Source organism: Sinohyriopsis cumingii, chromosome 8, assembly GCF_028554795.1.
Source record: "Sinohyriopsis cumingii isolate HCF-2022 chromosome 8, ASM2855479v2, whole genome shotgun sequence".
NCBI classification, from domain to species: domain Eukaryota; kingdom Metazoa; phylum Mollusca; class Bivalvia; order Unionida; family Unionidae; genus Sinohyriopsis; species Sinohyriopsis cumingii.
Genome location: NC_142968.1, coordinates 47,294,848 through 47,318,838, shown reverse-complemented (window position 1 = coordinate 47,318,838; position 23,991 = coordinate 47,294,848). Strand labels below are relative to the sequence as shown.

Genomic DNA, 23,991 nt, shown 5'->3' with positions numbered 1-23,991 from the left:
TCCAAGACACTTTGTGTTGTGGCTTTGTCTGAAAGAATGAATTGGTGATGCTGAGTTCATGGTACGAGCACATCTCTAGAAGGCGCTGCCCATTCTCATTCATCTTCCCAACGCCAAACTTGCCAAGACAGGAGGGCCAAGAGTCATGATCGGCACCCACCCTAGCATTGAAGTCACCCAGCAAAATCAAGTTCTCTTCCTTTGGGAATTTTGTCGATGAGCGAGTTTAACTCATCATAAAACTCATCCTTGGTATCTGTGGCGGATCTTAGTGTGGGAGCGTATACACTGATCAGGTTGACAGGCCCGTTTGTGGTGTGGAGGCGGAGGGATAGCAGTCTTTCATTTCCTTGTTGGCAGGGTTCTATCATTCCCAGCAGAGTGTTCCTGACAGCGAATCCAACACCAAACTTTCTGGCTTCATCTGTGCTCTTTCCTTGCCAGAAGAATGTGTAGTTCTTTTCTCTGAGGGACCCATAATCTGGTAGTCTTGTCTCCTGTAGTGAGGCGATGTCAACCTGGAGCCTTGCAAGTTTGTCGTTGATGACTGAAGTCTTACGAACATCACTGATTGTCTGGAGATCATCTGAAAGCCCAGTCAGCATGGTCCGGACATTCCAGGTACCTAGCTTGAGGATTGAAGTCTTCTTTTTTATTTTTATTTTGTTATTTCTTGGTGCAGTAGTTGCAGTCTGCTTGTCAGGTACTCGCGTACCATAAGCCTTACGCACCCAGCAAGGCAGGCGAACTGTGGCGAGTGTTAACAATGATGAAGCGTTAATCATAATATCGCCTACAGGGCGTAATGAATGACATCATTATAGGCACATATTAACTTGTTAGACCTTTCACAGAAGAGTACAGTGGGTAATGTATACCATCAAAGACAGAGGCTGACACTGAAAAAAACCCCGTCATACTGGCTCTGTTCGAGGTAAACCTCTTTGTGTGTCTCACCTGAGGTAAACCTCTTTGTGTGTCTCACCTGTAATAAATTTAAGTTAAAAATCTCAACATCCGTCCGCCAGAAAGCTACGGAATTGTGGGAAAATTTCAATGATAACTACTTTTCGTGGTTATCCAGAATGTGATGACCGAGCCACTGATATGTGCTGGTCCCCAGTTCAATACTGGGGACAAAAATCTATTTAGATTCAGAGGTTTACGATCTGCCGGCCCTTAACCTCTTAAAACATTTTTTACATTAGACATTCAATCTTTATTTACAAAATTAGTAGGGATTGTCAACCTAAGGATCGGCATTCAGACAAGTGTTGTTTGTCTTTGAAACACACCCACCCACACATAGAAAATATTTTGGTATCCTTACAGCGTTATTGTTGTGTGTCTTTGCAACACACACACACACACACACACACACACTGGTTTGGTATCTGTATAGTGTTATTATTGTGTCTTTGCAACACGCAGATAAGATTCATTCATGGAAGGGTCCATCGCTGTGTAGGGAAACTGGAATACTAAAGTCTAATCACACATTAACGTAACAACGTGGATGCTCTTCCGTAGCACAAAAAAGGCAACACTTCAATATTTTTTTTTTGTTGTTGTCTTTTTACAGCCTGGAGTTCAGAACTGTTTCAACGCACTGTTTGTGCATAATCAAACAACATAAATATTAATTTGTCGCGAGAGGGGAGACCACTCAACTAATTCATTAGCGTGTTATATCATACAAAAACTGTATTCTTTTGACAATAAGGTGGAAAATTTTAGCAAATACTGAAAATTGTATTAATGTAATCCGATGGAAGAATGTTGACATTTGTTATGAATAACTGTTTGCATACATGAATATACTATTACATTACGTTAAAGATAACAAGTACATACCTGTCTGAATATGAGAGCATTTCTCTGACAGGATTTACGTGTATTCTTAATGATGTTCCCACTTACAACTAGGCAACGATTAGCGAGCGTCTGTGATCACGGATAAGTACCATGTGACTCACAATCGACGATAACTCCAATGAGAACACGATTCGTTTCCAATAAAGCAAGATTTCACTCGTTTCAGCTGGACTTTGATGAGTTGGGTTTCGTAAACAGTAAAAATCATTCCCAAGGAAGCACAAATGTATGTTTTTAATTTACAATCTTAATTCGGGGCTACTGTTCATTCACGAGTTGCTCACATGACCACTCGCAAAGAACACGTTTTCATTCCAAACGGGAATGTCTAGTCTGTTCTTGTACATAATTGTCTGTGTTGACCAAAAACGATATGTATCGCGTTTACATCTGAACAGACAGTGACACAGCTGTACACAATGTCAAAACAGTATTACTATCAAGCAGTACGTTGCCTATCCATAATTGTTAATGTTGTTGTTGTTGTTGTGAGGTTTAACGCCATTTTTCAGCACACGATAGGCTAAACATGGCGGCCTGTATTAATGGTGGAGGAAGAACCCGGGACAACCTTAGAAAGAACCACCGACCCATGAGAAGCTACTGGCAAGCTTTCTCACATACCATAATTGTTAATAAAAATGAAATTTCAGAATGTTTCATATAGGTCTGTTTATACATAGCATTCACAGCGGTGTAAATATGTACTGTAAATAAAGATATATCTAATATCGAGTACATCCTGCTTATCTGCATATGTTTACCAAGAAAACAATAATCTATCGAGAACCGGACGAACCATCTGAATGACTCACGGTAATAATGATGTGGAAAAATGAGAATCTGATTGGAATGGGTGAGGATAAAGTAGAGAATATATGGGTTTGGCTTGTCAGGATTTGTTGATAATGAAAATTAGATTTATGTAAAAACAATCTTTTGAGAGCTTATCCCAGTTGTAACTGAAAAAATAGAGCTTTTAATTGACAGAATTTCAGTTCTTTAACAGACTCGAATTTGGAAGAGTCATTTCTGAAATTAGTACCATACTCTTAGTGCGGAATTGAAAGCACGTATTTCAAACACACACTGATCCAGAAAATGATGCGGCTCACATTGTTTTCTCTGCCCAGAAGATGTCCTCCATGCCGCATCGATACTGATAAATATAGCTTTGATTATGAGCACTCAGAAATTTTAACTTATTGAATTTTTAATATCATGGCGCTTGCATAGGTTTGCTATGGGGACCGAAATAGTACCACGAGTTCTGAAGGGAAACAAACTAAAACTATGGAAACAAGAGTCCTTCGATGGGAATGAAGCTCCACTAAGTGATAAGAACTTTCAGGAATACAAGATCAGACCATTTCTTTAACTACTGAGCGTTGAAATGATCTCCTCAGCAATAATATTTGTAAATTTGATGATGTGGTGGATTTAGGAGAAAGTAGAAAAGGTATTCAACGGTCGCAATGATCATCCATTCCAGAAGAGTATCGACAGTACGATGTACATGACAGCCATCGTGGAGCCATATTGGATGTACAACTGGCGCTGTTTTCATTTAGGACCAATTAGGCATCATAATACGTTCATTGGTGAAAACCCCATGTTGATACAGCCATCCATTTGGGAGGAGTAGAAATAGCAACATTTTCAAGATAACCATCGTGGGAGCCATATTGAGGGTTAGTCATTCACATTTACGATCATGAAGACATCATAAGAACTCGTCAGATGATAACCCCAAATCAGAATGATTTTTCTCTTACGAGTAGTGATGAAAATACGATGTTTAGGATGGCCACAAAGTGGGCTTTAGATCAGCATCATTTCATTTTGGAACAACAGAAAATTTTAAATCATTTAGCGAAACCCCAATGTAGACATGACTATTTATTCGAGAAAAAATAGTGAAAACCAGATTATTCGAGCTGACCAATGTTACAGCCATATCAGACATCAGGTCAGCTCCGTTTTAATTTTTGAAATTAATAATTTTTGTCAGCATAATTTATTCAAAATAAGTTAAACGGCATACGCAACAAAACTATTAGCTGATAAGTATAGGTACCTACATTTCGTTTCCCATTCATTTTGTAGATGGGCATGGTAAGACCTTTTCTCCATGTACTTGGTATATACTCATGTTTTGTTTTATATCGAATTTAGCAATTTTAAGATTGTTTATTTAGCCAATGACCACCTTAGATAATGACTTCATGTTGAAAGTGATCATGACTATAAGCCTTCGACGTTTTTTATATGGCACGATGACCACTTAATAGTTCTTGCTCAGCGATTTCAGCATCTAAAGATAATTGTTTACGTACGTGTCTCTTAGAATAATGTTTGAGACTACGAAGTGTGTTTCTCTACTGAGTTATTAAAGTCTATGTCATAAATATCATAATATTTATGTGCCTACAATTCAGCACACACTCCACCCCAACCCACCACAAAAAGCACCACCCGCAGAAGTTGGGTCACAATAGGTCTTACCACCACAGAAAATTTCAAAACATAAACTGTGTTTGGTTTGGCTTGCTCTTTTCTAACTATATGCCAGAAAAGGCATTTGGCCGCTTCTTGAATTTCATTCGGAATTTATTCAGAAATGATTCACTATCTATTCAAATATGGTTCGTGAATTCACGCTCTGCTTAAATATACAGAGCATATGTTTAGTGTAACATGCCTATCTGCTTGCCTTGTTTAACCAGACTATGCGCTCTTCGAGTTATATTTAAATAGTTTCATTCCAGTATGGATTTGTATTTGTGAGTTACTTAATGGGTAGCGCGTTCGTGCACCTTATTGCATACATTCGCTTATGAGGAGGCACAGTCAGTTTATTTGATGCAGACTTTTAATCTGAGGCACAGTCGGTTTTCTTTGTGCGGACTGTTGATCTCGTGTTATGGTTTCTTTTAATTTACGCATTTTAATGCTGACCGAAATCATTGGTGGCGACATTGTGCTGTTAGGTCATGCAGTTTAAATATATTTAGGATTATATTCTTTTGAATCTGAACTAAAAAGAATACAGATAACTGGTCTTCTGTTATAGAGATGCTACAGTGTTGGGGCAGTAATTATTGCCTATCTAATTTACGCCGCGAAATCCCTGAATTAATTACATCAACGGATGTTAACTCTAAAGCAGTCTATCATACATGCCTTCTGTCTGCATGACTTCTATTCTCGGGTTCGGCCAATGAGGGTATGTGAGAAAGCTTGCCAGTAGCTTATCGTGGGTCAGTGGTTCATTCCGGGGTTTTCCCGGGTTCTTCCTCCACCATTAATAAAACATTGCCGCCATGTATGGCCTATCTTGTGCTGAAAATGGCGTTAAACCCTAAAACATCAACAACAGACATGCCTTCATGTCACATGTAATAAAGACATGCACCACCTGCGACAGGTGCCTATACAAGCTCTCAAGAATCATTCTCTGAAGGCATGTAGACACTGAGTATGTATGGTGAGGTTCGTGAAGGCTTGAAGACTTGCTCACCTATTCTTTACATGATCTTTGGAACTACAAAAAAGATCACAATACAAATTTTAGTTATTTATACAGTAAGTCTGACAATGACTTTACATTTACTTTTATGGAATGCCAGAGGCATATTGACATCGACAATATGTCTCGGTAATTCAAAGGATCAATCTGACTGTGACATAACATTGGTTGTTGTTGTTGACTGAGTTAACGCCAATTTCAGCACAAGATAGGCTATACGTTGCGGCCAGTAGAAATAGTGGAGGAAGAACCCGGGAAAACCCCAGAAAGAACCACCAACCCACGAGAAGCTACTGACAAGATGTCTCACGTACCCATATGTTAGCTGAGCCTGAGACTCGAACCCACGCTGACAGAAGTGAGATGGCAGTGATCCGTAACGGTGAGCGCTTTAGACCACTGGGACACTCGGGGCCCCAATACCATTGGTAAATGAACATAAGCAAAATCCCAAAAATGCATCGTTTATGGATTACATAAATCGTAAATGTGCATCCTTTTACGCGTTGCAAGGGGACATCAGATAACACTGGATCCATTAAAGGCAATCTGAGTAGAAACCTGCACCATCAGAGAACACAGACGACCTAACTTTTTGGTGCTATGCTTGTTGTTGTTTTGACGAACCTATACATAGTCTGTGTCTCTACAGGTCACTCATATCTCATCCCAGTCTGCATTGTTTTTTGTTGTCTAAGCTCAGCCAACGTGGGTATGCGAGAAAGCTGGCAAGTAGCTACTTGCGAGGCGGTGGTTCTACGTGGGTTTTCTCGGGTTCTTCGTCCAACAAATATACTAGCAACTATATACTGCCTATCATGTGCTGAAAATGGCATTGAACCTACAAGCCACATCAAACTAAACTAGTCACACATAATAAATCCTATACATTTCCAAAGTGCTAATTTGCACGACCATTGCATGTTCATGGTACGTCAATGACCGTGAAAACATGGAAAACAGAATGAGCAACTACCTTCGTCCATTTGACAGTGTTTGACGTGGTAAAAGCTGCACTGTACCTTACTCTAGAAGCAGACTCCTCCAAGTAACTTAACTTCATCAGAGTGTGCCCATAAATCCAGTCTTCACTTACCTTTGTAACTTCCTCGTATACCCAGTTGAGGATTGTGATTAAGACTGGTGAAGAAAGTTTCATCGGGAACGTCAACTTTTCTTGTCCAATTCAAAAAATCTTGAGCAATCGGGTTATGTATGACATAATCAACAAAATCTCTGTTTACAATCACATGAACTGAACCTTTTGTGGTTCTTATATTGTGCGGCGGAGGTCCTGCATTCTGCCATCTTTCTGTATTGGCCCTGGATATAATAATAATAATAATAATAATAATAATAATAATAATAATAATAATAATATAAGACCAAAGATAAAGTTTTTGCTAGGAAATGAGTGCGTGTGTGTGGTGTGTATGAATTTTATTTTCAACGTAGCTTTTACAATGTTTCAGTCATATCGCTACGATGTCTGCAGTGTCGCAGTTTATAGTGATGTCTAGCAGTGGGGCATCATGCGGCAGACATGTATTATGATGTCCCACCCAGTCACATTATCCTGACACCAGGTCGACCAGTCTTAACACTAACGTCTTAATGCGAGCGCAAAACGAGGCAGCTGTTAGTACTGCATTTGTAGTCATTGTTATGACTTGGCCGGGGTTCGAACTCGCGACCTCTCGCATCCGAGGAGGACGCTCTAACCAATAGGCCACCGGAGCGAGTCTAGGAAATTGAACATTAATAAGGTAGCAAATTAACTTTGCTTAAACAAGCATTCATCGAAGACACATGCACTCTAATGTTCGAATAGAATTTCCAATAATCTAAGATAATAGTTTCTTTTCCTTTTACCCCTCCGGTGGCCTAATATGTAGAGCGTCCGCCTCGGATGCGGCAGGTCGAGGGTTAGAACCCCGGCCAATTCATATCAAAGTCATAAAGAGAACACTGACAGCTACCTGGCTTGGCTCTCAGCACTATGAGGTTAGTGTTAGGACTGGCGGTCTGGCGTCACGATAATGTGACTGGGTGGGACGTGATGCTACATGTCTGCAGCATGATGCCCCTGTGCTGAACATTACTATAAACTGCCACACTGCAGACAGCGTAGCGATATGACTGAAATTCTTTTCCAGCTACGTTAGACGATCCAAACCAGAGAGAGAGAGAGAGAGAGAGAGAGAGAGAGATTTTACCTGCTGAGTGCTGAAACCATCTCCGGTATTGCTAAGTGATAACAACAAACTGGCAGCTGGAGTGGTCATATTAGGTGCCAGCTCGGTACTAATTTTATTTAGAACCAACTTGGCATTACTTAGAAATCGTTTTAGTTAACAGTCTTTATTAGTATTACCAGACTCAAGGAGCGACAACAATATTTCAAGATGATCATTATGACAGCCATACTTGACGTTCGATTCATGTTATTTTCATTTCGGACAAACTATATACTGTAAGAAGTCATCTGATAAAAAGCCCATGTCGATGAGGCTTTCCAGTTAGGAAGAGTAGCAAAAACATGATTTTCGAGATGACTGCCATGGTGATCGTATTGAACGTCAGACCGCTACCGTTTTCATTTAGGGCCAACTATACATCATAAGAAAACCTTTCTTGAAGACTAAATATCGAAAATCCATCAGGGAGTGGCAATAAGAAGCTTTAGACAATAGTCACCGTGGCGGCCATATTTTAAATTCTAATGGAACTATTTTCTTTTTTAATCACCAACAAAACACCACAAAAGTCTTCTAATGAGAACTCCTTTTAACTATAAACCTTCGTTTAGGAGAAGTAACAATAAAACCATTTTCAAGGTTCTCCCATATTGTAGGTCAGAGCGGAGCAATTCTAATTCGTGACATCAAAGGAAGCATTCTGGGAAAAAAATCCTTGTAAATAAGATCACCCTTGTCGGAGAAGTAGCGATAAAAATTTCATGATGGCTGCCTGAATGACCATGTTTGAAATCAGATAGCATATGTGTTACTTAGATGCAACTAAACATAACAACATGTCTTCTGTTGCGGTCATATTGAATGCCTGAACTGCATTATTTCCATGACGACCAATTCAAACTTGGTATGAATGTATATGTAACGTTTCATGTGAATCCTTCAGACACCATAAGAAATCTGATGAAACCCCCATGTTAAAATGCGTTTGAGGTGTAGCGATAACCAAAGTTTCCGCAATGGCGATTACGGCGGGGACATGTTGAAGGCCAGAGCTGCACGATTTCCATTTAATAGATATCAACAAAGTCTTACAGTGAAAACGTCCCCTTGATATGACCATTCAATCAGGAGAAGTTGTAATAAGATTTAAAAGATGGCCGCTGTCAGACAAACTGGATATCTGAGTAGCACCATTAACATTTATGATCAATTAGACAATACAATGATTGTTTGTATAACGTTTCATGACACTCCTTCAGATAATGTAGGAAGAGTAGCGTTAACAAACTAATGCCATTGGGCAGACGACAGTCGACGTTCAGTAGATCATCATGTAAGCTCTTACGGTCTAAGGCCAGTAGTGATAACACCATATTTCTCGCACAATGCGATAAATATTTCCACTATGGCAATGCACACTTTTATTCAAAATACTAAATACGCCAACCGTTCTCTAGCAAATGAAAAAATCCCAAGTTTATCCAAGCAATATTGACATTATCAATCTGCACTTTAATGTTGTTGTTTTTTTAAAGATCAGTTGTTACAAACTTCACATTAAGGAGTGCAATACAAGTCATTCAGAAAGCTAATGACACAGCAAGTCCACCATTTTGGTTGCATATTTGTTTGGGGATGGGGTTGGGGTAACAAATATATTAAGATTTAGTTAGCGCAAGGAATACTCAATAGTTGTATGAAAATGCAAATTATATAATATCCCCGAATATTTCAGCCAAATTATGTTTTACCTCTTGCATGCGACGAATGTGTTGCTTAGTGTTTCTTAGAGCCATAGTTACAGAGTGTATACGATTAACTATTGCCAAGGTTATGCGATAAGGGTGCATTTGTCTGCGATACTTCTTTTGAAGATCGTGGGTATCCAGTTTAGGGGAGTAGGACAATCGATTCACAATCTGTCAATGGGTGCTTGGTGCTCTATCTACTTTAAATTAAAACTCAACACACGCGAGATTTGCAAACAATATTGACTGAAGAAGAGTCCATATAGCAGAATTTTCTCTATCCCTAGATAGTCTGTAAGACACGGGTTACACCCTTGCCGCTTAAGTATAAAGTGTTATGCCCAGGCAAGGCAGCCTAAATGACCATGACTTCACCACTTACTACCGATTTGCAAAGGACCATGCCCAAATCTGGAATGGTACTTAACATACTCTTCTACACCAAACTTCTTTTAGAATAGTCAATTAAGCAGGGAGTAGACTGAATATAGCATACAATCAATCAAATAAAAAAGACAAGACCGTTAAAGCTGCGAGAGGCTCGGACTTTCTTCTTTTTTAATAATAATTATAAGACCTGTTAATCTGTGAGCAAGGCTTTGCGGTGCAAATAAGTACATCTCAATCTGGTCACGAAATTTATATAACACAAGAGCCCCTCGATAGGGACTGGCGCTCTTCTAGGCAAAAAAGAAATTCCAATAATTCAGGATAAGACAATTCGTTCCCTTAACTGCTGAGAACTCCAACCATCTGATATTCTTCAGCGATAAGAAGATTTTCAAACAAGTTGTCGTGGTGCAGATTTGTACGTCAGATTTAAGCTCTTTGCATCTAGGACAAAGTAGACATCTTTAGAAGCCTTTTGGTGAACACACCATGCTAACCATCCATTCAGGGGAAGTAGTAACAATAATATAGTTTCTCAAGACAACCGTTGTGGCAGCCATGCTGGATAAACGAATACCACTATTTTCATTTATAAGAAAATCGCTACATTATGAAATTCATTGGAGAAAATCCAATGCTGATACATCAATCCATTTGGGCGGAGTAAAAATAACATAGGCATCAATTTGGGCGGAGTAAAGATAATATATCCATCCATTATGTCGGATTAAAGATAATATATCAATTCATTATAACGGACTATATCCATCTATTTAGGCGGGGTAAAGATAATATATCCATCCATCTGGGCGGAATAAAGATAATACATCCATCTGTTTGGGCGGAGTAAAGATAATATATCCATCCATTTGGGCGGAGTAAAGATAATATATCCATCCATTATGACGGATTAAAAATAATATATCCATTCATTATAACGGACTAAAGATAACATATCCATCCATTTTAGGATTGGTAAAGATAACATATCCATCCATTTTAGGATGGGTAAAGATAATATATCCATCCATTTTAGGATGGGTAAAGATAATATATCCATCCATTTGGGCAGAGTAAAGATAACATATCCATCCATTTGGGCGGAGTACAGATAACACAATTCTCCACGTAGCCATCACAGTGGCCATACTGAGTGCAAGTTATTTTCATCTGGGACCAACAAGACATCATAAGAACACTTCTGATGAAAACATTATGTCAAAAAAGACTTTCCAGTTAGGATTAGTAAAGAAAGCAAGAGTTTGAAGCTGGCCGCATATCGAAAGTCAGGTCAGCACCATTATAATTTAGGAAAAACAAAACATTATTAAATGTCTCAAATGGAAGCCCCATGCTGATATAACTATTCATACAAGAGACGAAATAGTGAGAAGATTTTCAACCTGGACACACAGTTATATATATATATATATATATATATATATATATATATATATATATATATATATGATTTGCATTGTTTATTATGTTCTGATTTCATTATATGCAATGGTTAGCTGTACTTTGAACATAACATTGTCCAATATCAAGTTCATTTACTACCTGACATGAATCATATAATCTTGTTACTGGAAACAGTATTTATTCGTGCATTAAGATCTGATCAGAGTAAGTTGTAATATGGTTATGTCCAATATTTAAGTTGGACAGGAATTTATTTTATTCAAATTATTTAATTCAAGTTATTTTTCTCTGGAAATACAGTGTGCTCATAAATAGCATTCTTGGAACTTTCACTTGGATATATCGTGAAATTTCAAATACGGATACATTCTTTAATTGTATTTTTGTGATTCAAGGACTGCTCGCACATCACAACGACATAGGCCACCACAGACAAATCAAAATTTCAAGCATTGGATTTATTTTAGAATACCACTAAAGACTTTTAAGAACTTTAGTCATTAGGCCATGTGTTCGAAATTCAAGGATTACTTGGGATGTATTTCTCAATACCGTAAGTTTTACTTTGTATTTTAGTGACATAAATTATTTATTGAATTTTACAAAGCTTGTTGCTTCTTCGTCTTTTCTATTACTTATTTTAAGACCATTGAGTCGCAATGCCACTGTGTCAGCCATCTTAGACATCATGATGCACCATTTTTATTTAATATGATGTTTCATTCAAGATACGTGATAAGGTTTACAACATGTATGCTCAGTGGCCGTATAGGCCAAACAAGACATCATAAGATGTATTTTGGTGAAAACCTCATGTCGGTGTGAGCTTTCTTTCAGTAAAGGTAGCGATAAAACAAAATTCAACTTGGCTGCTTTGGCTTCCATATTGGACATTAGATCGACAACATTTTTACTGAAGACTAACCCGACGCGATAAAGAAGTCTTTAGTGAAAATCTCACATTTATACGACCGTCTATCGAGGAGGAGTAGCGTTAATAAAAACAAGATTTTCAAGAAGGCTGATGTGGAGCCCGTATTGTACATCGGATAGACACCATTCTTCTTTAGGACCAGCAAGACATAATTCTAGTGAAAGTCATGTACGACCATCCAGTCAGGAGGAGTAAATATAATAAAAATAGGTTTGCAAGATGGCTTTTGTAGGCGGTCATGTTGGAAGTTTGCGCGGTACCATTGTCATTTAGAACCAAGTAAACCATTGTATCTGCAGTTGTGTGCACGTGTGTGTATGTGTGTTTGTGCAAAGTTCCATGGCAATCATACAAGTGACAGCGGACGAAAGACCTCGGACAACAGACCGTCCCACAACCTCCTCTGGTCTATGACCTCCAAATCGCACATCGACGAAAGTAAAGATAGTTTCTAGAACGAGGTTTCATAAATAATATTAAAACAAAACATTGCAAAACAAAGACGAAGGCTTTATCTATATATCGCGAGAGAGAGAGAGAGAGAGAGAGAGAGACAGAGAGAGGGAGAGAGGGTACATTTTACCTTTTAATTGTTCCCTCTAAATCATTGGCACCGTCATACGCTTGCAGAATCTGAACTAACTCATAATTAGTCTTTAATGGAAACTCCTGGCCTGTTAAATTTATAAAATATTTCCACTTTTTACTTTTTTCCCACAGTTCTTTCATGCACAAAAGTTCTGGTTCTAGAACTGTCATTGTTCCCCACTGCACATTAAAGGATCTGGAAGTCACAAATATATTATCAAAACAGGAAGCTATACCCTGAACAGCTTTTCTCACATCATCTTGACTTTTTTCATCCACATGTATGCAATATATGTTTTGTGGTCTGTATACTGCACGTAACAAACGTTCCGCCTGACCCACATCTTTGAACAGTAACAAACTGAAGGCTATCGGAAAGTTGTTTTCCAAATGTGTGAGCGGGCTCATAATATAACCTCTCTCCTTTCGAAACTTTTCACAGTTTTCGGTCAATATTATATAATCGGATTCTGTAAGTGTAGATTTTTTTGTTTTCTTTGCTATATCTTCAGCCTTTTTCAGTTCTGTTTCGTTGCCGTCAAATATTTTCCGACAGCTGACCTCAGGTACATTCCTAGTTTCGATGAAGTATTTTTCGTCCTCTTTTCGATTAATATATTCGCTTTTATCTGCAATCTGCTCTGAGGTATGATTAGAAATATTCTTCAAAATTCTAACAAAATTTTGGATGTCATCTACTAAAATCGCAAAATCAGATGCAATGATTGTGCCGTTTCCATCTGAAAAAGAGCCGAAAAGTTCCAAATGATCTCCCTGTACGTGGAAACGGTTGGTGTAGAATTTTCTTTTAGGTGATGACTTGTGGAAGAATGTAGTACGCACAGAAGTGGAATAAGTGTACTCCATAGAGTAGAACAGGGCTCCCAGAGTCATGATGATCAAGCCAAAGACTGTGACCTTGCTACTGAAGTGGGCCCCTATACTTTTCGACCACATCATTCTTCCAGAAGACTACAGCTGAAGTAAATATTAATAAGAACAAATAGATCATGATGACTATATTACAATGAATCTTCAGGTAGAAAGCCAACCATCTTATTAGAGTACAGGAATATCAAAAAGAAGAGGCTGAGGAAGAAGAGCAAGCAAACTAAATTTAAATGTACACTTTCATGCGAGGAATGTAAAGTTATAAATGAAATAAGCGTAGTTACTGATACTTTATATGAAGTAAAGTTCCGATGTTTAAAATAAATATTCTTTAGCAATCCTAAGACATGCATTCTCTGCACTAACAAGGAAAGACAAAAGCAAAAAGTAGTTTTATGATATCATCGATACAAGCTAATATTCATCCTTTGAGCCTTGCGGTAGTTTCATAAATCCAAACCTGGAATATGGCCACATCGACAAGAATTTGGGAAGAAAAATATGAGCGGACAAAATGTTAAAGCTCCATTTTCTATGATTTTACTTGGCTACATCAATTAAAATTTAATTTCACCACCGTTGCTGTCAAAACAAAAGCAAAGGCGAAATAACAACAGCCTCAAGATGCATCGCTGTTCACTTACAGCAAGTGCAAAACAGAGACTGTCACTCTAGGGTCGGACTCTTCAGCCACTCGCGAAGGTGCAGATAGGACACCCAACCGAAAGCTACAGCATCGTCTCCCGAAGACGGATGGATGCCGAGAGATTCAGATAAAAACTTCCTGGTGTACATGTAATATAATAATGGGGGAAGAGATTGCTATACCGCACGAGGACTTGCAACTGCTATTTTTAGTGCCGTGCAACTCAATCTCATCCTGCCAGTAACGGCAAGACGTTTTAACTATATACAAGACCAGATCTTTTATTTGTTCTTCCTTTGTTTCGTTTTGGCTAAATATGCTGTGCTACACGTTTTTTATCCCCACCTGAGTGTCATCAATATGTAATTCAAGCTGTTTTGTCCGATATGCCTATCGTGACATCAATTTGAAGAACTGAAATACTAGACGAGCAGAACTGCAGTGTAATCACGGTATCTGCGACACAGTCCGCATAGGTGCGTGCACTGTGGTGATTTTACGTACACGAAAGGCCAATATCTCAGTCGGACGCTAAAGTGTGATTAGCTCATGGAACTTTATCACATGTAGTTGATACCGTTATGGAGTTATTGCACAATTTCAGTACATTAAGTTTCCCAGTGAACTCGTTCCTGGAATAAAACAACTAGTGAAGGCCTTAGTCAACAATATTTCATAATAGTCGAGTCGTACATCATAAAGCAAGATAAACATATCACCCCGCCCCGCCCACACACACACATAATCAGAACTCGCCCATTCAAAACTGCATCTGGCTTTCTGTTATGTCTAACGAAGAATTTGGATAAACGAGATTCCATTGAAAACTCGGATATATGAGATACCGTTCAATGATTTATTTATGTATTTACACCAAACCTATCTCATAACGATTACTCGATTTATTCTGCCACCCCGGTCCAAAAATAGGTATCATCGTAACTCGTTCCATCCGCTGATGCTCTGTTTTCTTAAAAAGTCAATATCTTGACATTCATCAGCCCCATGTGGATTAGACGATACAGCTGACTTTTACGGAAATATCTATAAGATAGCATAACATATAATGGCTAATCAAATATTTATTTGCAAACAATGTGATCTCTTGTCAATGAAAACAGGAAAATGTCCTTGACTGAAACTACATAATGATGACAGCATTAGTGGACAAGAAGAATTGTGAAAGAAGTGAGACTGACTTTTCTTTACCCTAATCTTATCAAAGAATCGGGTTGGCTGGTGGATGTGGAGCTTGGGAATTATATTGTCTTGGATACAATCCAATTACATCTCTCCATTTACTTCATGAATTATTCACAAGCCAACTTACGAACTAAAATTACATCGTAAAGAAAACTACACCTTTCAATGTACCGAAGGAAATTTAGAGATGTCACGAGTTTGCTTGTGTTGATCCGTTGCTATCAAGGCTTTTATATCCCATGACAAACAACTAATCCTCCTATTAAATTAGGACTGGAATCATTCGCTCTCGGCAGGGGAAAAACTAGCTCGCATTTGTGTGTACTGTTAGCATTGTCAAAATGAATTCATTTCGACGTTAAATTGAAACCACGTGCATGTACGCTACAAACGCAGAGATCTGGGGTATAATTTGGATCTAGAAACAAGAAATATGATTAGGCCTTAATCACCATTCTTAAGATGTTTGGACAACCTTTGTTCAGTCGAATTCTAAAATTGAATCCGATTCTTTCCTCGTAACTAATGTTACAAAAACACCCGAAAAGATTAAAGGAAAAACGTTTTCTTCTTACACCGCTAAAACAAACCCGATGAAACAACTAAAAACATTTATACGAGTAAAATATCGACTGGCCAAGGTATGTTGTAGTCTGACGTACATGAACTGGAACCTCAAGCATGCTCTCGTATTATACAATAATTATAAATTGCACGCACACAAGGTTCAGATCAATTGAGCTTTTAGAAAATGTGTGAACATCTCGTAATGTAACTGTGTTGTTCGTTACTGACCGAGATTTGCTGTTTATTCTTTGTTGGACACCTGAATCCCCTTTTGATAAATACTTGGATTCGCTCATATTGTTCAACAGTGTGACATCAGAAGTGTATATGACTATGTTTCGTTTTGAATATTCAATTTTGAAGAAACGATAGCCAGTCTAATCAGAGAGAATTGTTAAGCTTCTTATTCACTATGTCTAGAATAGTCGAGAATGGTTTATGTCTTATGTAATGTAGTCACAGCTTACGAAATAAAATTACATTAAAAATAAATAAAAGAGAACCAATCAAAATGCATTGGCTAATAAAGGGCGACCTAAAATGATGCACACGAGTAACAAAATGATACTTCTTTTACTACCATCACCATTAACACTAGTATTATTTTGATGAATCTTATGTTAGCTCTAATATGTTTTGCTTATTCTCTATTTAATTGGTAATCCCATACTTTTAGATAGCCCGTAATTATTCATTTGCGATATTTATATTCTGAAACAAAACATTTCCTCCAACCAGAAATCGATCTCCTTTTACGAGTAACGGCACATAAATGTAAAACCAAGCTATCTCCAAGGTAAAAGTCGAGGCCAATGTTAAAGATGAGCATAAGTTTTTATCTTGATTTCATAGGCTTGATATCTTAAAAGAGACATAAATGTGTCAAATTAAGTATATTTTAAAAACAACATTTTGCACCACATGTTTTGGTCCAGTCTTGAAAGACGGGGTAAAAGATCCAAGTCATTTTCTTTTATATCCCAAATTTCATGAATTGGACGCAGGTAACAAAACAAGAATCCAGCGATGTGAATGATGTTCTAATGGCGAAAATAATTTCCAGGAATGCAAAGTAAGACAATTTCTTCCTTTTACCTGCTGAGCTTTGGAACCATCTCGGATATTTTTTTCCGTTAACAAATTTTACAAACTAGCTGTTGTGGTACACATATTGAACATTAGCGTGGCACCACATTCATATAGGACAGTGGAACCATCATTAGAGGGAGTAGGGACAACGAGATTGCTAAGACAGTCGTTGTGGAAGCCAAAATGTTTGAACAAATGGCACCAATTTCAGTTAGGACTTTTTCAAAAGAACTGTCATAAACATAATGCATTTTTACGAAGATGTAACTGAAATATAACTGACAGACTGACATAAAGTCTGTATTAACCCCGTCTTAGTTATTGACCAATTCAAATGATAACAAAAACTGAGTCTATAACCACGTGGTCTGTGGACATAAATCTTGGCGATAAATAAGGCATTTCCCGCAAACATGAGAGAGGATGGGTTGAACTAAAGTGGACAAATATGCAATTGTATGCAATGCCGCTCTAATCTTTCAAGCACTTCAGTTCCTTCATTATCTGGTCATATTCACCATGTACATATTTTGACGAAGTTTTATTTTGATAGCGGGTTGCTTTAAAGGTGAGACGTTCCTTTCTGGACCCCGATAATTACAGAAGACTTTTTATTGCTGCTATAGTTCCTCAGATGGCTGTGTTGACTATGAATGGTTTCAGTCGTTAATGGTACCCGGTGCTGTATCTAAAATTGTATAAGTGTAAACAGCCCGAAAATGGATATAAAGAGTTCCTTTAACATGGGCTTGAATTGATTTATCATATAACGTCGTATTTCTGTCAAGGAGAACAGGTTCGCATACGATTGAGTCTGATACGTTCAAAGCTTTTTTAATGTAAATTTTTCAGCACTCGAGAAGAGTGACCCCGAGTCTAACGTAACCCTTGATGTGTGGTCACCCTTGAACAGTCACGTGCTTCTGTCGTCTATTTCGTAATTTGCACACATAATTATTTCTTTCCGTAAATAAGTAATTGCAGATCCGTTTGTAAAAGGAAAAAATGTTGTTGTTTTAGAACCAACTGTTTTAAAGAACAAACTGCTTAAAACAAATAGCTGGACCGGAAATAAAGAGTTAGAGCTTGTAGACCCAGCAGCAGGAAACAAGGGAACAATATGGCATCATTTGTAAAATTACGAGCCGTTTGAACTTAAGAGAACGAGATAAATTCATAATGTTCACATAATGAGGGAAAGAAAGGTATTAGATTTAAAAATTCGTGTAAGAAGGACTTTCATCGGTCAGTTTTAAAGCTGTTATTCTGATTCATAAAATGAAACACTACCTGAATGTACATTTATTACTCGTTTCATGGAAAAGCATGCACAAGTTACCAGGAATGACAAAGGAAATTTTGCAGTTAATGCCTTAATTGGAGGTAAATATTCGGAAATGTTACCCCTATGATCTTTGTTTCGTAAGAAGGTATGAAACTATATACCTTCAGGAATAAAATCACGGTACTAATTCAGTTTCCATAGTAAACATATGCATACACCATGATATTAAAAAATCACTAACTTTAAATTTATGTGTGCTCATGATCAAACTGCTTTTTCAGTATAGATGAAACCTGGATGACAGCTTATGTGTAAAGAAAAAGATATGAGCCACGGTATTTTCTGGACCTTCATGTATTTGAAACATGTGCTTTCTATTCCGCACCAAAGAGTCAGGTTCTAGTTTCAGTAATAAGTGTTCGAAACTCAAGACTGTTAAAAGAATTGAAATTCCATCAAGAAAACAATGTCTCTATTTGTTTTAAAGCTACAAGTAGGATACGCTCTCAAAAGATTCTTTTTCCTGCAAAATAATTTCAGTATCAGTAGTTAATGGGGATCTTATATGGTCTATGGGATTTATCATTACAGACCCCCTTGGGAACATATAGGGTCTATGTAAATTTAACATGGAGAAAAATCGTGGGAACATATAGGGTCTATGGGAATTAACATGGCCAAAAACCCTGGGACAATATAGGGTCTATGTAAATTTAACATGGAGAAAAATCGTGGGAACATATAGGGTCTATGGGAATTAACATGGCCAAAAACCCTGGGACAATATAGGGTCTATGTAAATTTAACATGGACATAAACCCTTGGGACTGTATAGGGTCTATGTAAAATTTAAACAGGGAGGGTCTCTATTTTTTTTTAAAAAAATAAAATAAAAAAATAAAATAAAAAATAAAATAAAAAAAGGGGTAGGCAATTCAAAGACTATCTCTTTTCGAGAAATAGGGCTGGCCCTGAAAAGGGCCTTTGGTTTATGTTAATATGCCCTTAACATAAAGGGCATTTGCGACATCTTCTTGTCCTCAAACTTCGTCTTACAGCAGGGCCATACATCAGAGTCCTCTTGAGGCAACCTTGTCTCTCTATATAGACTCTTCTTATCCACAGGCTGCTGCTGGTCCTGTGGACAACGGTCCACTTGGATCGGACATACATGAGCATGTCCGTCCTGAACATCATTGTTGACACAAGGGTTGAAGATTCAACGTCGGTCCACATGTTGAGGCTCCGAGAATAGGTGAATCAATGCACTGAACTGCGCTTATTTATAGGGACAGGTAGGATTGAAACGGATTGAGTTCATTCACCAATCCGAACACGCGTTACAAAATTCAGCCAGCTGCATCCAATCCGAAGAGAGCAGTCTGTGACGTCACGTAGTCAATATAGATCTGCTAGCGCTTGTGTGCAGTCAATCTATGCGACAGTGATTCAACATGACGGAAACTCAGAAAACGATCCAATGGGGTGCACCAGCAGCGGAGACCGCCCAAGGGAACCCGGACTTACTTTCAGAAGAGGTGAATTGGGATTTTGTCGATTTTCTCTCCTCGCAAGAATTTGTTCCGGAACCTTCGTTACCTTCTTCATTACCGCAAGTGGAGAATTTTAGACAGAGACAGAAAGAAGAATTGGAGAAATTTATGCAACGACAAAAAGAAGCGGAACAGGCTTTTCTCCTGCAGCAACAGCAACAAGAAGAAGAGGTAAGAAAAAAACAACAGCAACAGCAAGAAGAAGAAGTAGCAGCAAAGAAACAAGAGGGTGAGAATCAAACGGTCACGGTACTGTTGGATATTTTAGCGGAGTTAAGAAGTCTGAAACAAATGTATCAGACTTCTTTATCACGACCGAAGAGAATACGACCTTCCCGAGCTAAACACGTCAACCCTGTGACTAAGCCTACCGTACCACCCTTAGTGATTTCAACCCAATCATTATCATCATCATCAACATTACGCAGTCCAGAAGTAGGCCTTGGCCGTGGCAAAGGCATAAGGCAGTTAAAGTTGATTGCTTAAACTCACCCCTACATCGTAAAGAAAAAAGGCCCTTTTCAGGGCCACCCACATATCTCGAAAAGAAATACAATTTCAATTTGCCAATAACTCAAAAAAAATAAAAAATAAACCCCACCCATTTTTACCCTTATAGTACGTGCCTGTGTATGAGTGCGTGAGTGTAGCTTCTTATTTTAAAATCAAAACTCAAAGACTCTTACCTTATATCATTCATTTATTCTTTTCTCCATTTTTTACAATCCAATTCACAATTCACAACACAACACTTTAATAAAAAGTTCATTGATTTCTTCTTTTCTCCTTGTTTAGTCTCTCTGTTTTTTGAATTTCTTCACCGTCACACTCTTTTCCTCTTCTTCCTCCTCGCTTTCTTCCCTTCTTTTTTTCGTCTCCTGTTTCTTTTTCTTCACCTGTCTGCTTTCTTCCTCTGAAGAATCCCTCTCTTCTTCTGAAGAATCCTTCTTTTCTTCTGACTCCTCTTGTTTCTTTTTTGGGCAATCTGGAGACCAATGTCCTTTTTCTTTACAATAATAACAGGTATCTTTACTTTTGTCTTTTTTAGCTCCTGTTTTTTGACGGTCTGGACACTCTGAAGACCAATGCCCTTTCTTCTGACAGATATAGCAAGTATCTTGACTTTTATCTCGAAAGGAAGGAGAGTAGTCCGTAGGCTGGTCTGAAGAGAATTTTCTAATGACCCCTCGCAAAGCTCTGACGAAACGTTCCATCTGGTTAGTCTCTTCCATCGTTGTGCTCGGCTTGAGAGTGAAATGAATAGTGAAAGGACAAGACACACACCCTTTTATATACGCTGGTCTGCTATGACTATAAAGTAGTTCATGGTGTTTGAACTTGAGTCATTTGACTTTTTGCTTTCAAGATGAAACGATCCCATTCATTCGAGAAGAAAGAAGAAGAAAGTAAGAGGCAGAAACGTGATCTATCGCCTCGTACCAGGGCTGAAATATTGACACAAATTCATGCCAGTGATTTTGAAGAGGACATGAGTGAACCAGAATCCGAACCCTCTAAACCAAGTCCACCACCCTTTGTCAACCCTATTCCATTCGAGAGACGGAAAAGCGCTCCTCTAGAAAATTTAGAACCACGGCTTACAAATACACGGTGAAGTTTAAAGATTTCAAGTCCGAAGTACCGTTAGAGAAAGCAGAAGGGTTCATCACCGGAGTGTGGGATTCTCTGCTCACTGCACTCAAGCGACAATGTCAACCCAAAGAAGACGATCGCTTGAGACTTTCCATACAACACGACGGTTTGAAATCCCCTGTTTGGATCGAGTTTAGCACCCCTGCAGAATTGACCGCTTCCAAAGTCATGGACAAGATTCAACACGTGCAACAATCTAATGACCAGTTTGACATCACCGATGGAAAAGCCACATTGGACATGACCCACGTCTCTCCTCCTCAAGGGACCGGACGCAAAAAGATGTTATTGGTGAACGACCTTCGCAGCATTAAGCGTAGCCTTGTCCAAATTCACAATCCTCATGACCAGATGTGTTTAGCCCGTGCCATCGTGGTGGGACGAACCTATGCCAACAAGAACGACACGGTAGAATGGAAAAGAGACTGGGAGAACATTCGACAATCGGACCGAGCCAAACAACGAAGTGAAGCAGAACTCCTGTTACGACAAGCTGGCATGTCCAAAGACACACCCTGTGGCATTCCTGAGATGCAAAAATTGCAAGATCCCCTAGCTCCACGATACACTTTGAAAGTGCACCCTCAAGAAGTGCGCGGGTCTCTGTTGTTTCGAGGGCAAGATTTTAAGGACGGAAAATACATTCATGTTTATCATCACGATGACCATTTCGATACCATTACCAGTATCACCGGATTCCTGGGATACGGTTATTACTGTGAGAAATGTGACCATGGTTATAATAATCGAGAGCAACACAAGCATTGTGGATCGAAATGCTCAGGATGTTTGGCCTCTTCACCCTGTCTGAGCGAAGAACCAGTGCCTTGTTCCACTTGTCTGCGCACGTTTGTCAGCCCTACCTGTTACCAACAACATCTGAAAACGCAAGGTTCACAGCAGAAATGTGCTTGTCAACTCCTGAGATTGTGCCCTACGTGTGGACAAGGCATACGTACCAATAGTACCAAGGCACACGTATGTTCAGGAAAAAAGAAATGTCACATTTGTCACCACATCGTGGACTTGGAACACCAATGTTACGTGCAAAAATACCAGCCCCCACCAGAGAAAGAGGACGGTCACAAGAAGAAAGGCAATTTCATCTTTTTCGATTTCGAATGCATGCAAGAGACTGGCATTCACATTCCTAATTTCTGCGTGGCTCATCGAGCGTGCGAGAAGTGCATTCAAGAACCTATCTTCAGTCATTGCCCTCACTGCAGCAAGATTCCTGGAGGGCGTGAAAAAATCTTTCGGGGGCCAAACACGTTAGCCGATTTTGCCCAATGGGTCTTAGACCCCATCGACAAGACGTGGAGCCAAGAGGACATCGGACTTTACGGAGATTGTCATCGTCATGCCACGGTGATGGCTCACAATTTCTCCGGATACGATGGACAGTTTCTTCTCAGATACTATACGGAACATGGCACCGAACGTCCTAAAGTGACTTTGAACGGAGCCAAAATCATTTTCATGCAAGTGGGACAAGTACAGTTTAAAGATTCGATGAGCTATTTGGCCATGCCTTTGAGTCGAATGCCTAAAACGTTTGGAATGACAGAAATGGCTAAAGGGTACTTTCCGCACTTTTTCAATACGGAAGCCAATCAACACGCCGTTCTACCCCATTTACCTGAGGCTCACTATTACGACCCCGACAACATGCGTACCGAACAACGAGAAGCTTTCTACGCTTGGTACCAGGCTCATGCCTCTGACCCCTTCGACTTTCAGGAAGAAATGCTAAAGTATTGTCGTTCCGACGTGGACATTTTACGGCGTTGCTGTGGAAAATTTCGAGAACTGTTCATGGAACACGGAGGGGTCGATCCTTTGAAAGAAGCTTGCACCATTGCCAAAGCGTGTTCCTTAGTGTATCGACAACGATTCATGCCTGAAAACACCGTGGCTGTCATCAGTCCTCAAACGACCCACTATGTCAAGCGTCAATACTCGGTCAAAGCCCTACGCTGGTTACATTACTTGTGCGACAAGGAAGACAAGTGGATTCAGCATGCCCGCAACGGAGGGGGCGAAAAGACCATCGGAACGTATTCGGTCGATGGCTGGGACTTAGAAAACCCCAAGATCGTGTACGAGTTTAACGGTTGCTTATTTCACGGATGTCCCGTTTGTTATCCTGACCGTGACACTAAAAATCAGTTTTTGCAACGAACCATGGAAGACTTGTACCAGGACACTTGTCAGCGACGCCTAAAGTTAGAACAGCAAGGATACCAAGTGGTGGAAATGTGGGAACACGAGTACGATCACCGTATGAAAACCGATCCCGAGTTTAAACGCCTCGTGGAAAGTTACCAGTTCATGGACCCGCTGAACCCGAGGGATAGTTTGTACGGAGGAAGGACCAATGCCACCTGTTTGCTGTACCAAGCCGACGAAGAGAACGG

General features: G+C 39.1%; 1 protein-coding gene across 5 annotated transcripts in view; it reads right to left on the bottom strand.

The window, feature by feature from the left end:
- LOC149793429 (beta-1,3-galactosyl-O-glycosyl-glycoprotein beta-1,6-N-acetylglucosaminyltransferase-like) overlaps positions 1-23,991 on the bottom strand; it is a 99,264-nt gene that overhangs the window by 7,805 nt on the left and 67,468 nt on the right. For all 5 annotated transcript variants that reach the window (XM_089967411.1, XM_089967412.1, XM_089967415.1 and 2 more), the window contains 2 exons: positions 12,683-13,665; positions 6,501-6,727 (listed from right to left, as the gene is read on the bottom strand). In XM_089967411.1, the coding sequence (XP_089823537.1) occupies positions 6,501-6,727; positions 12,683-13,647 (1,192 nt within the window). In that variant the 5' untranslated portion in view covers positions 13,648-13,665. The remainder of the gene's footprint in view (positions 1-6,500; positions 6,728-12,682; positions 13,666-23,991) is intronic.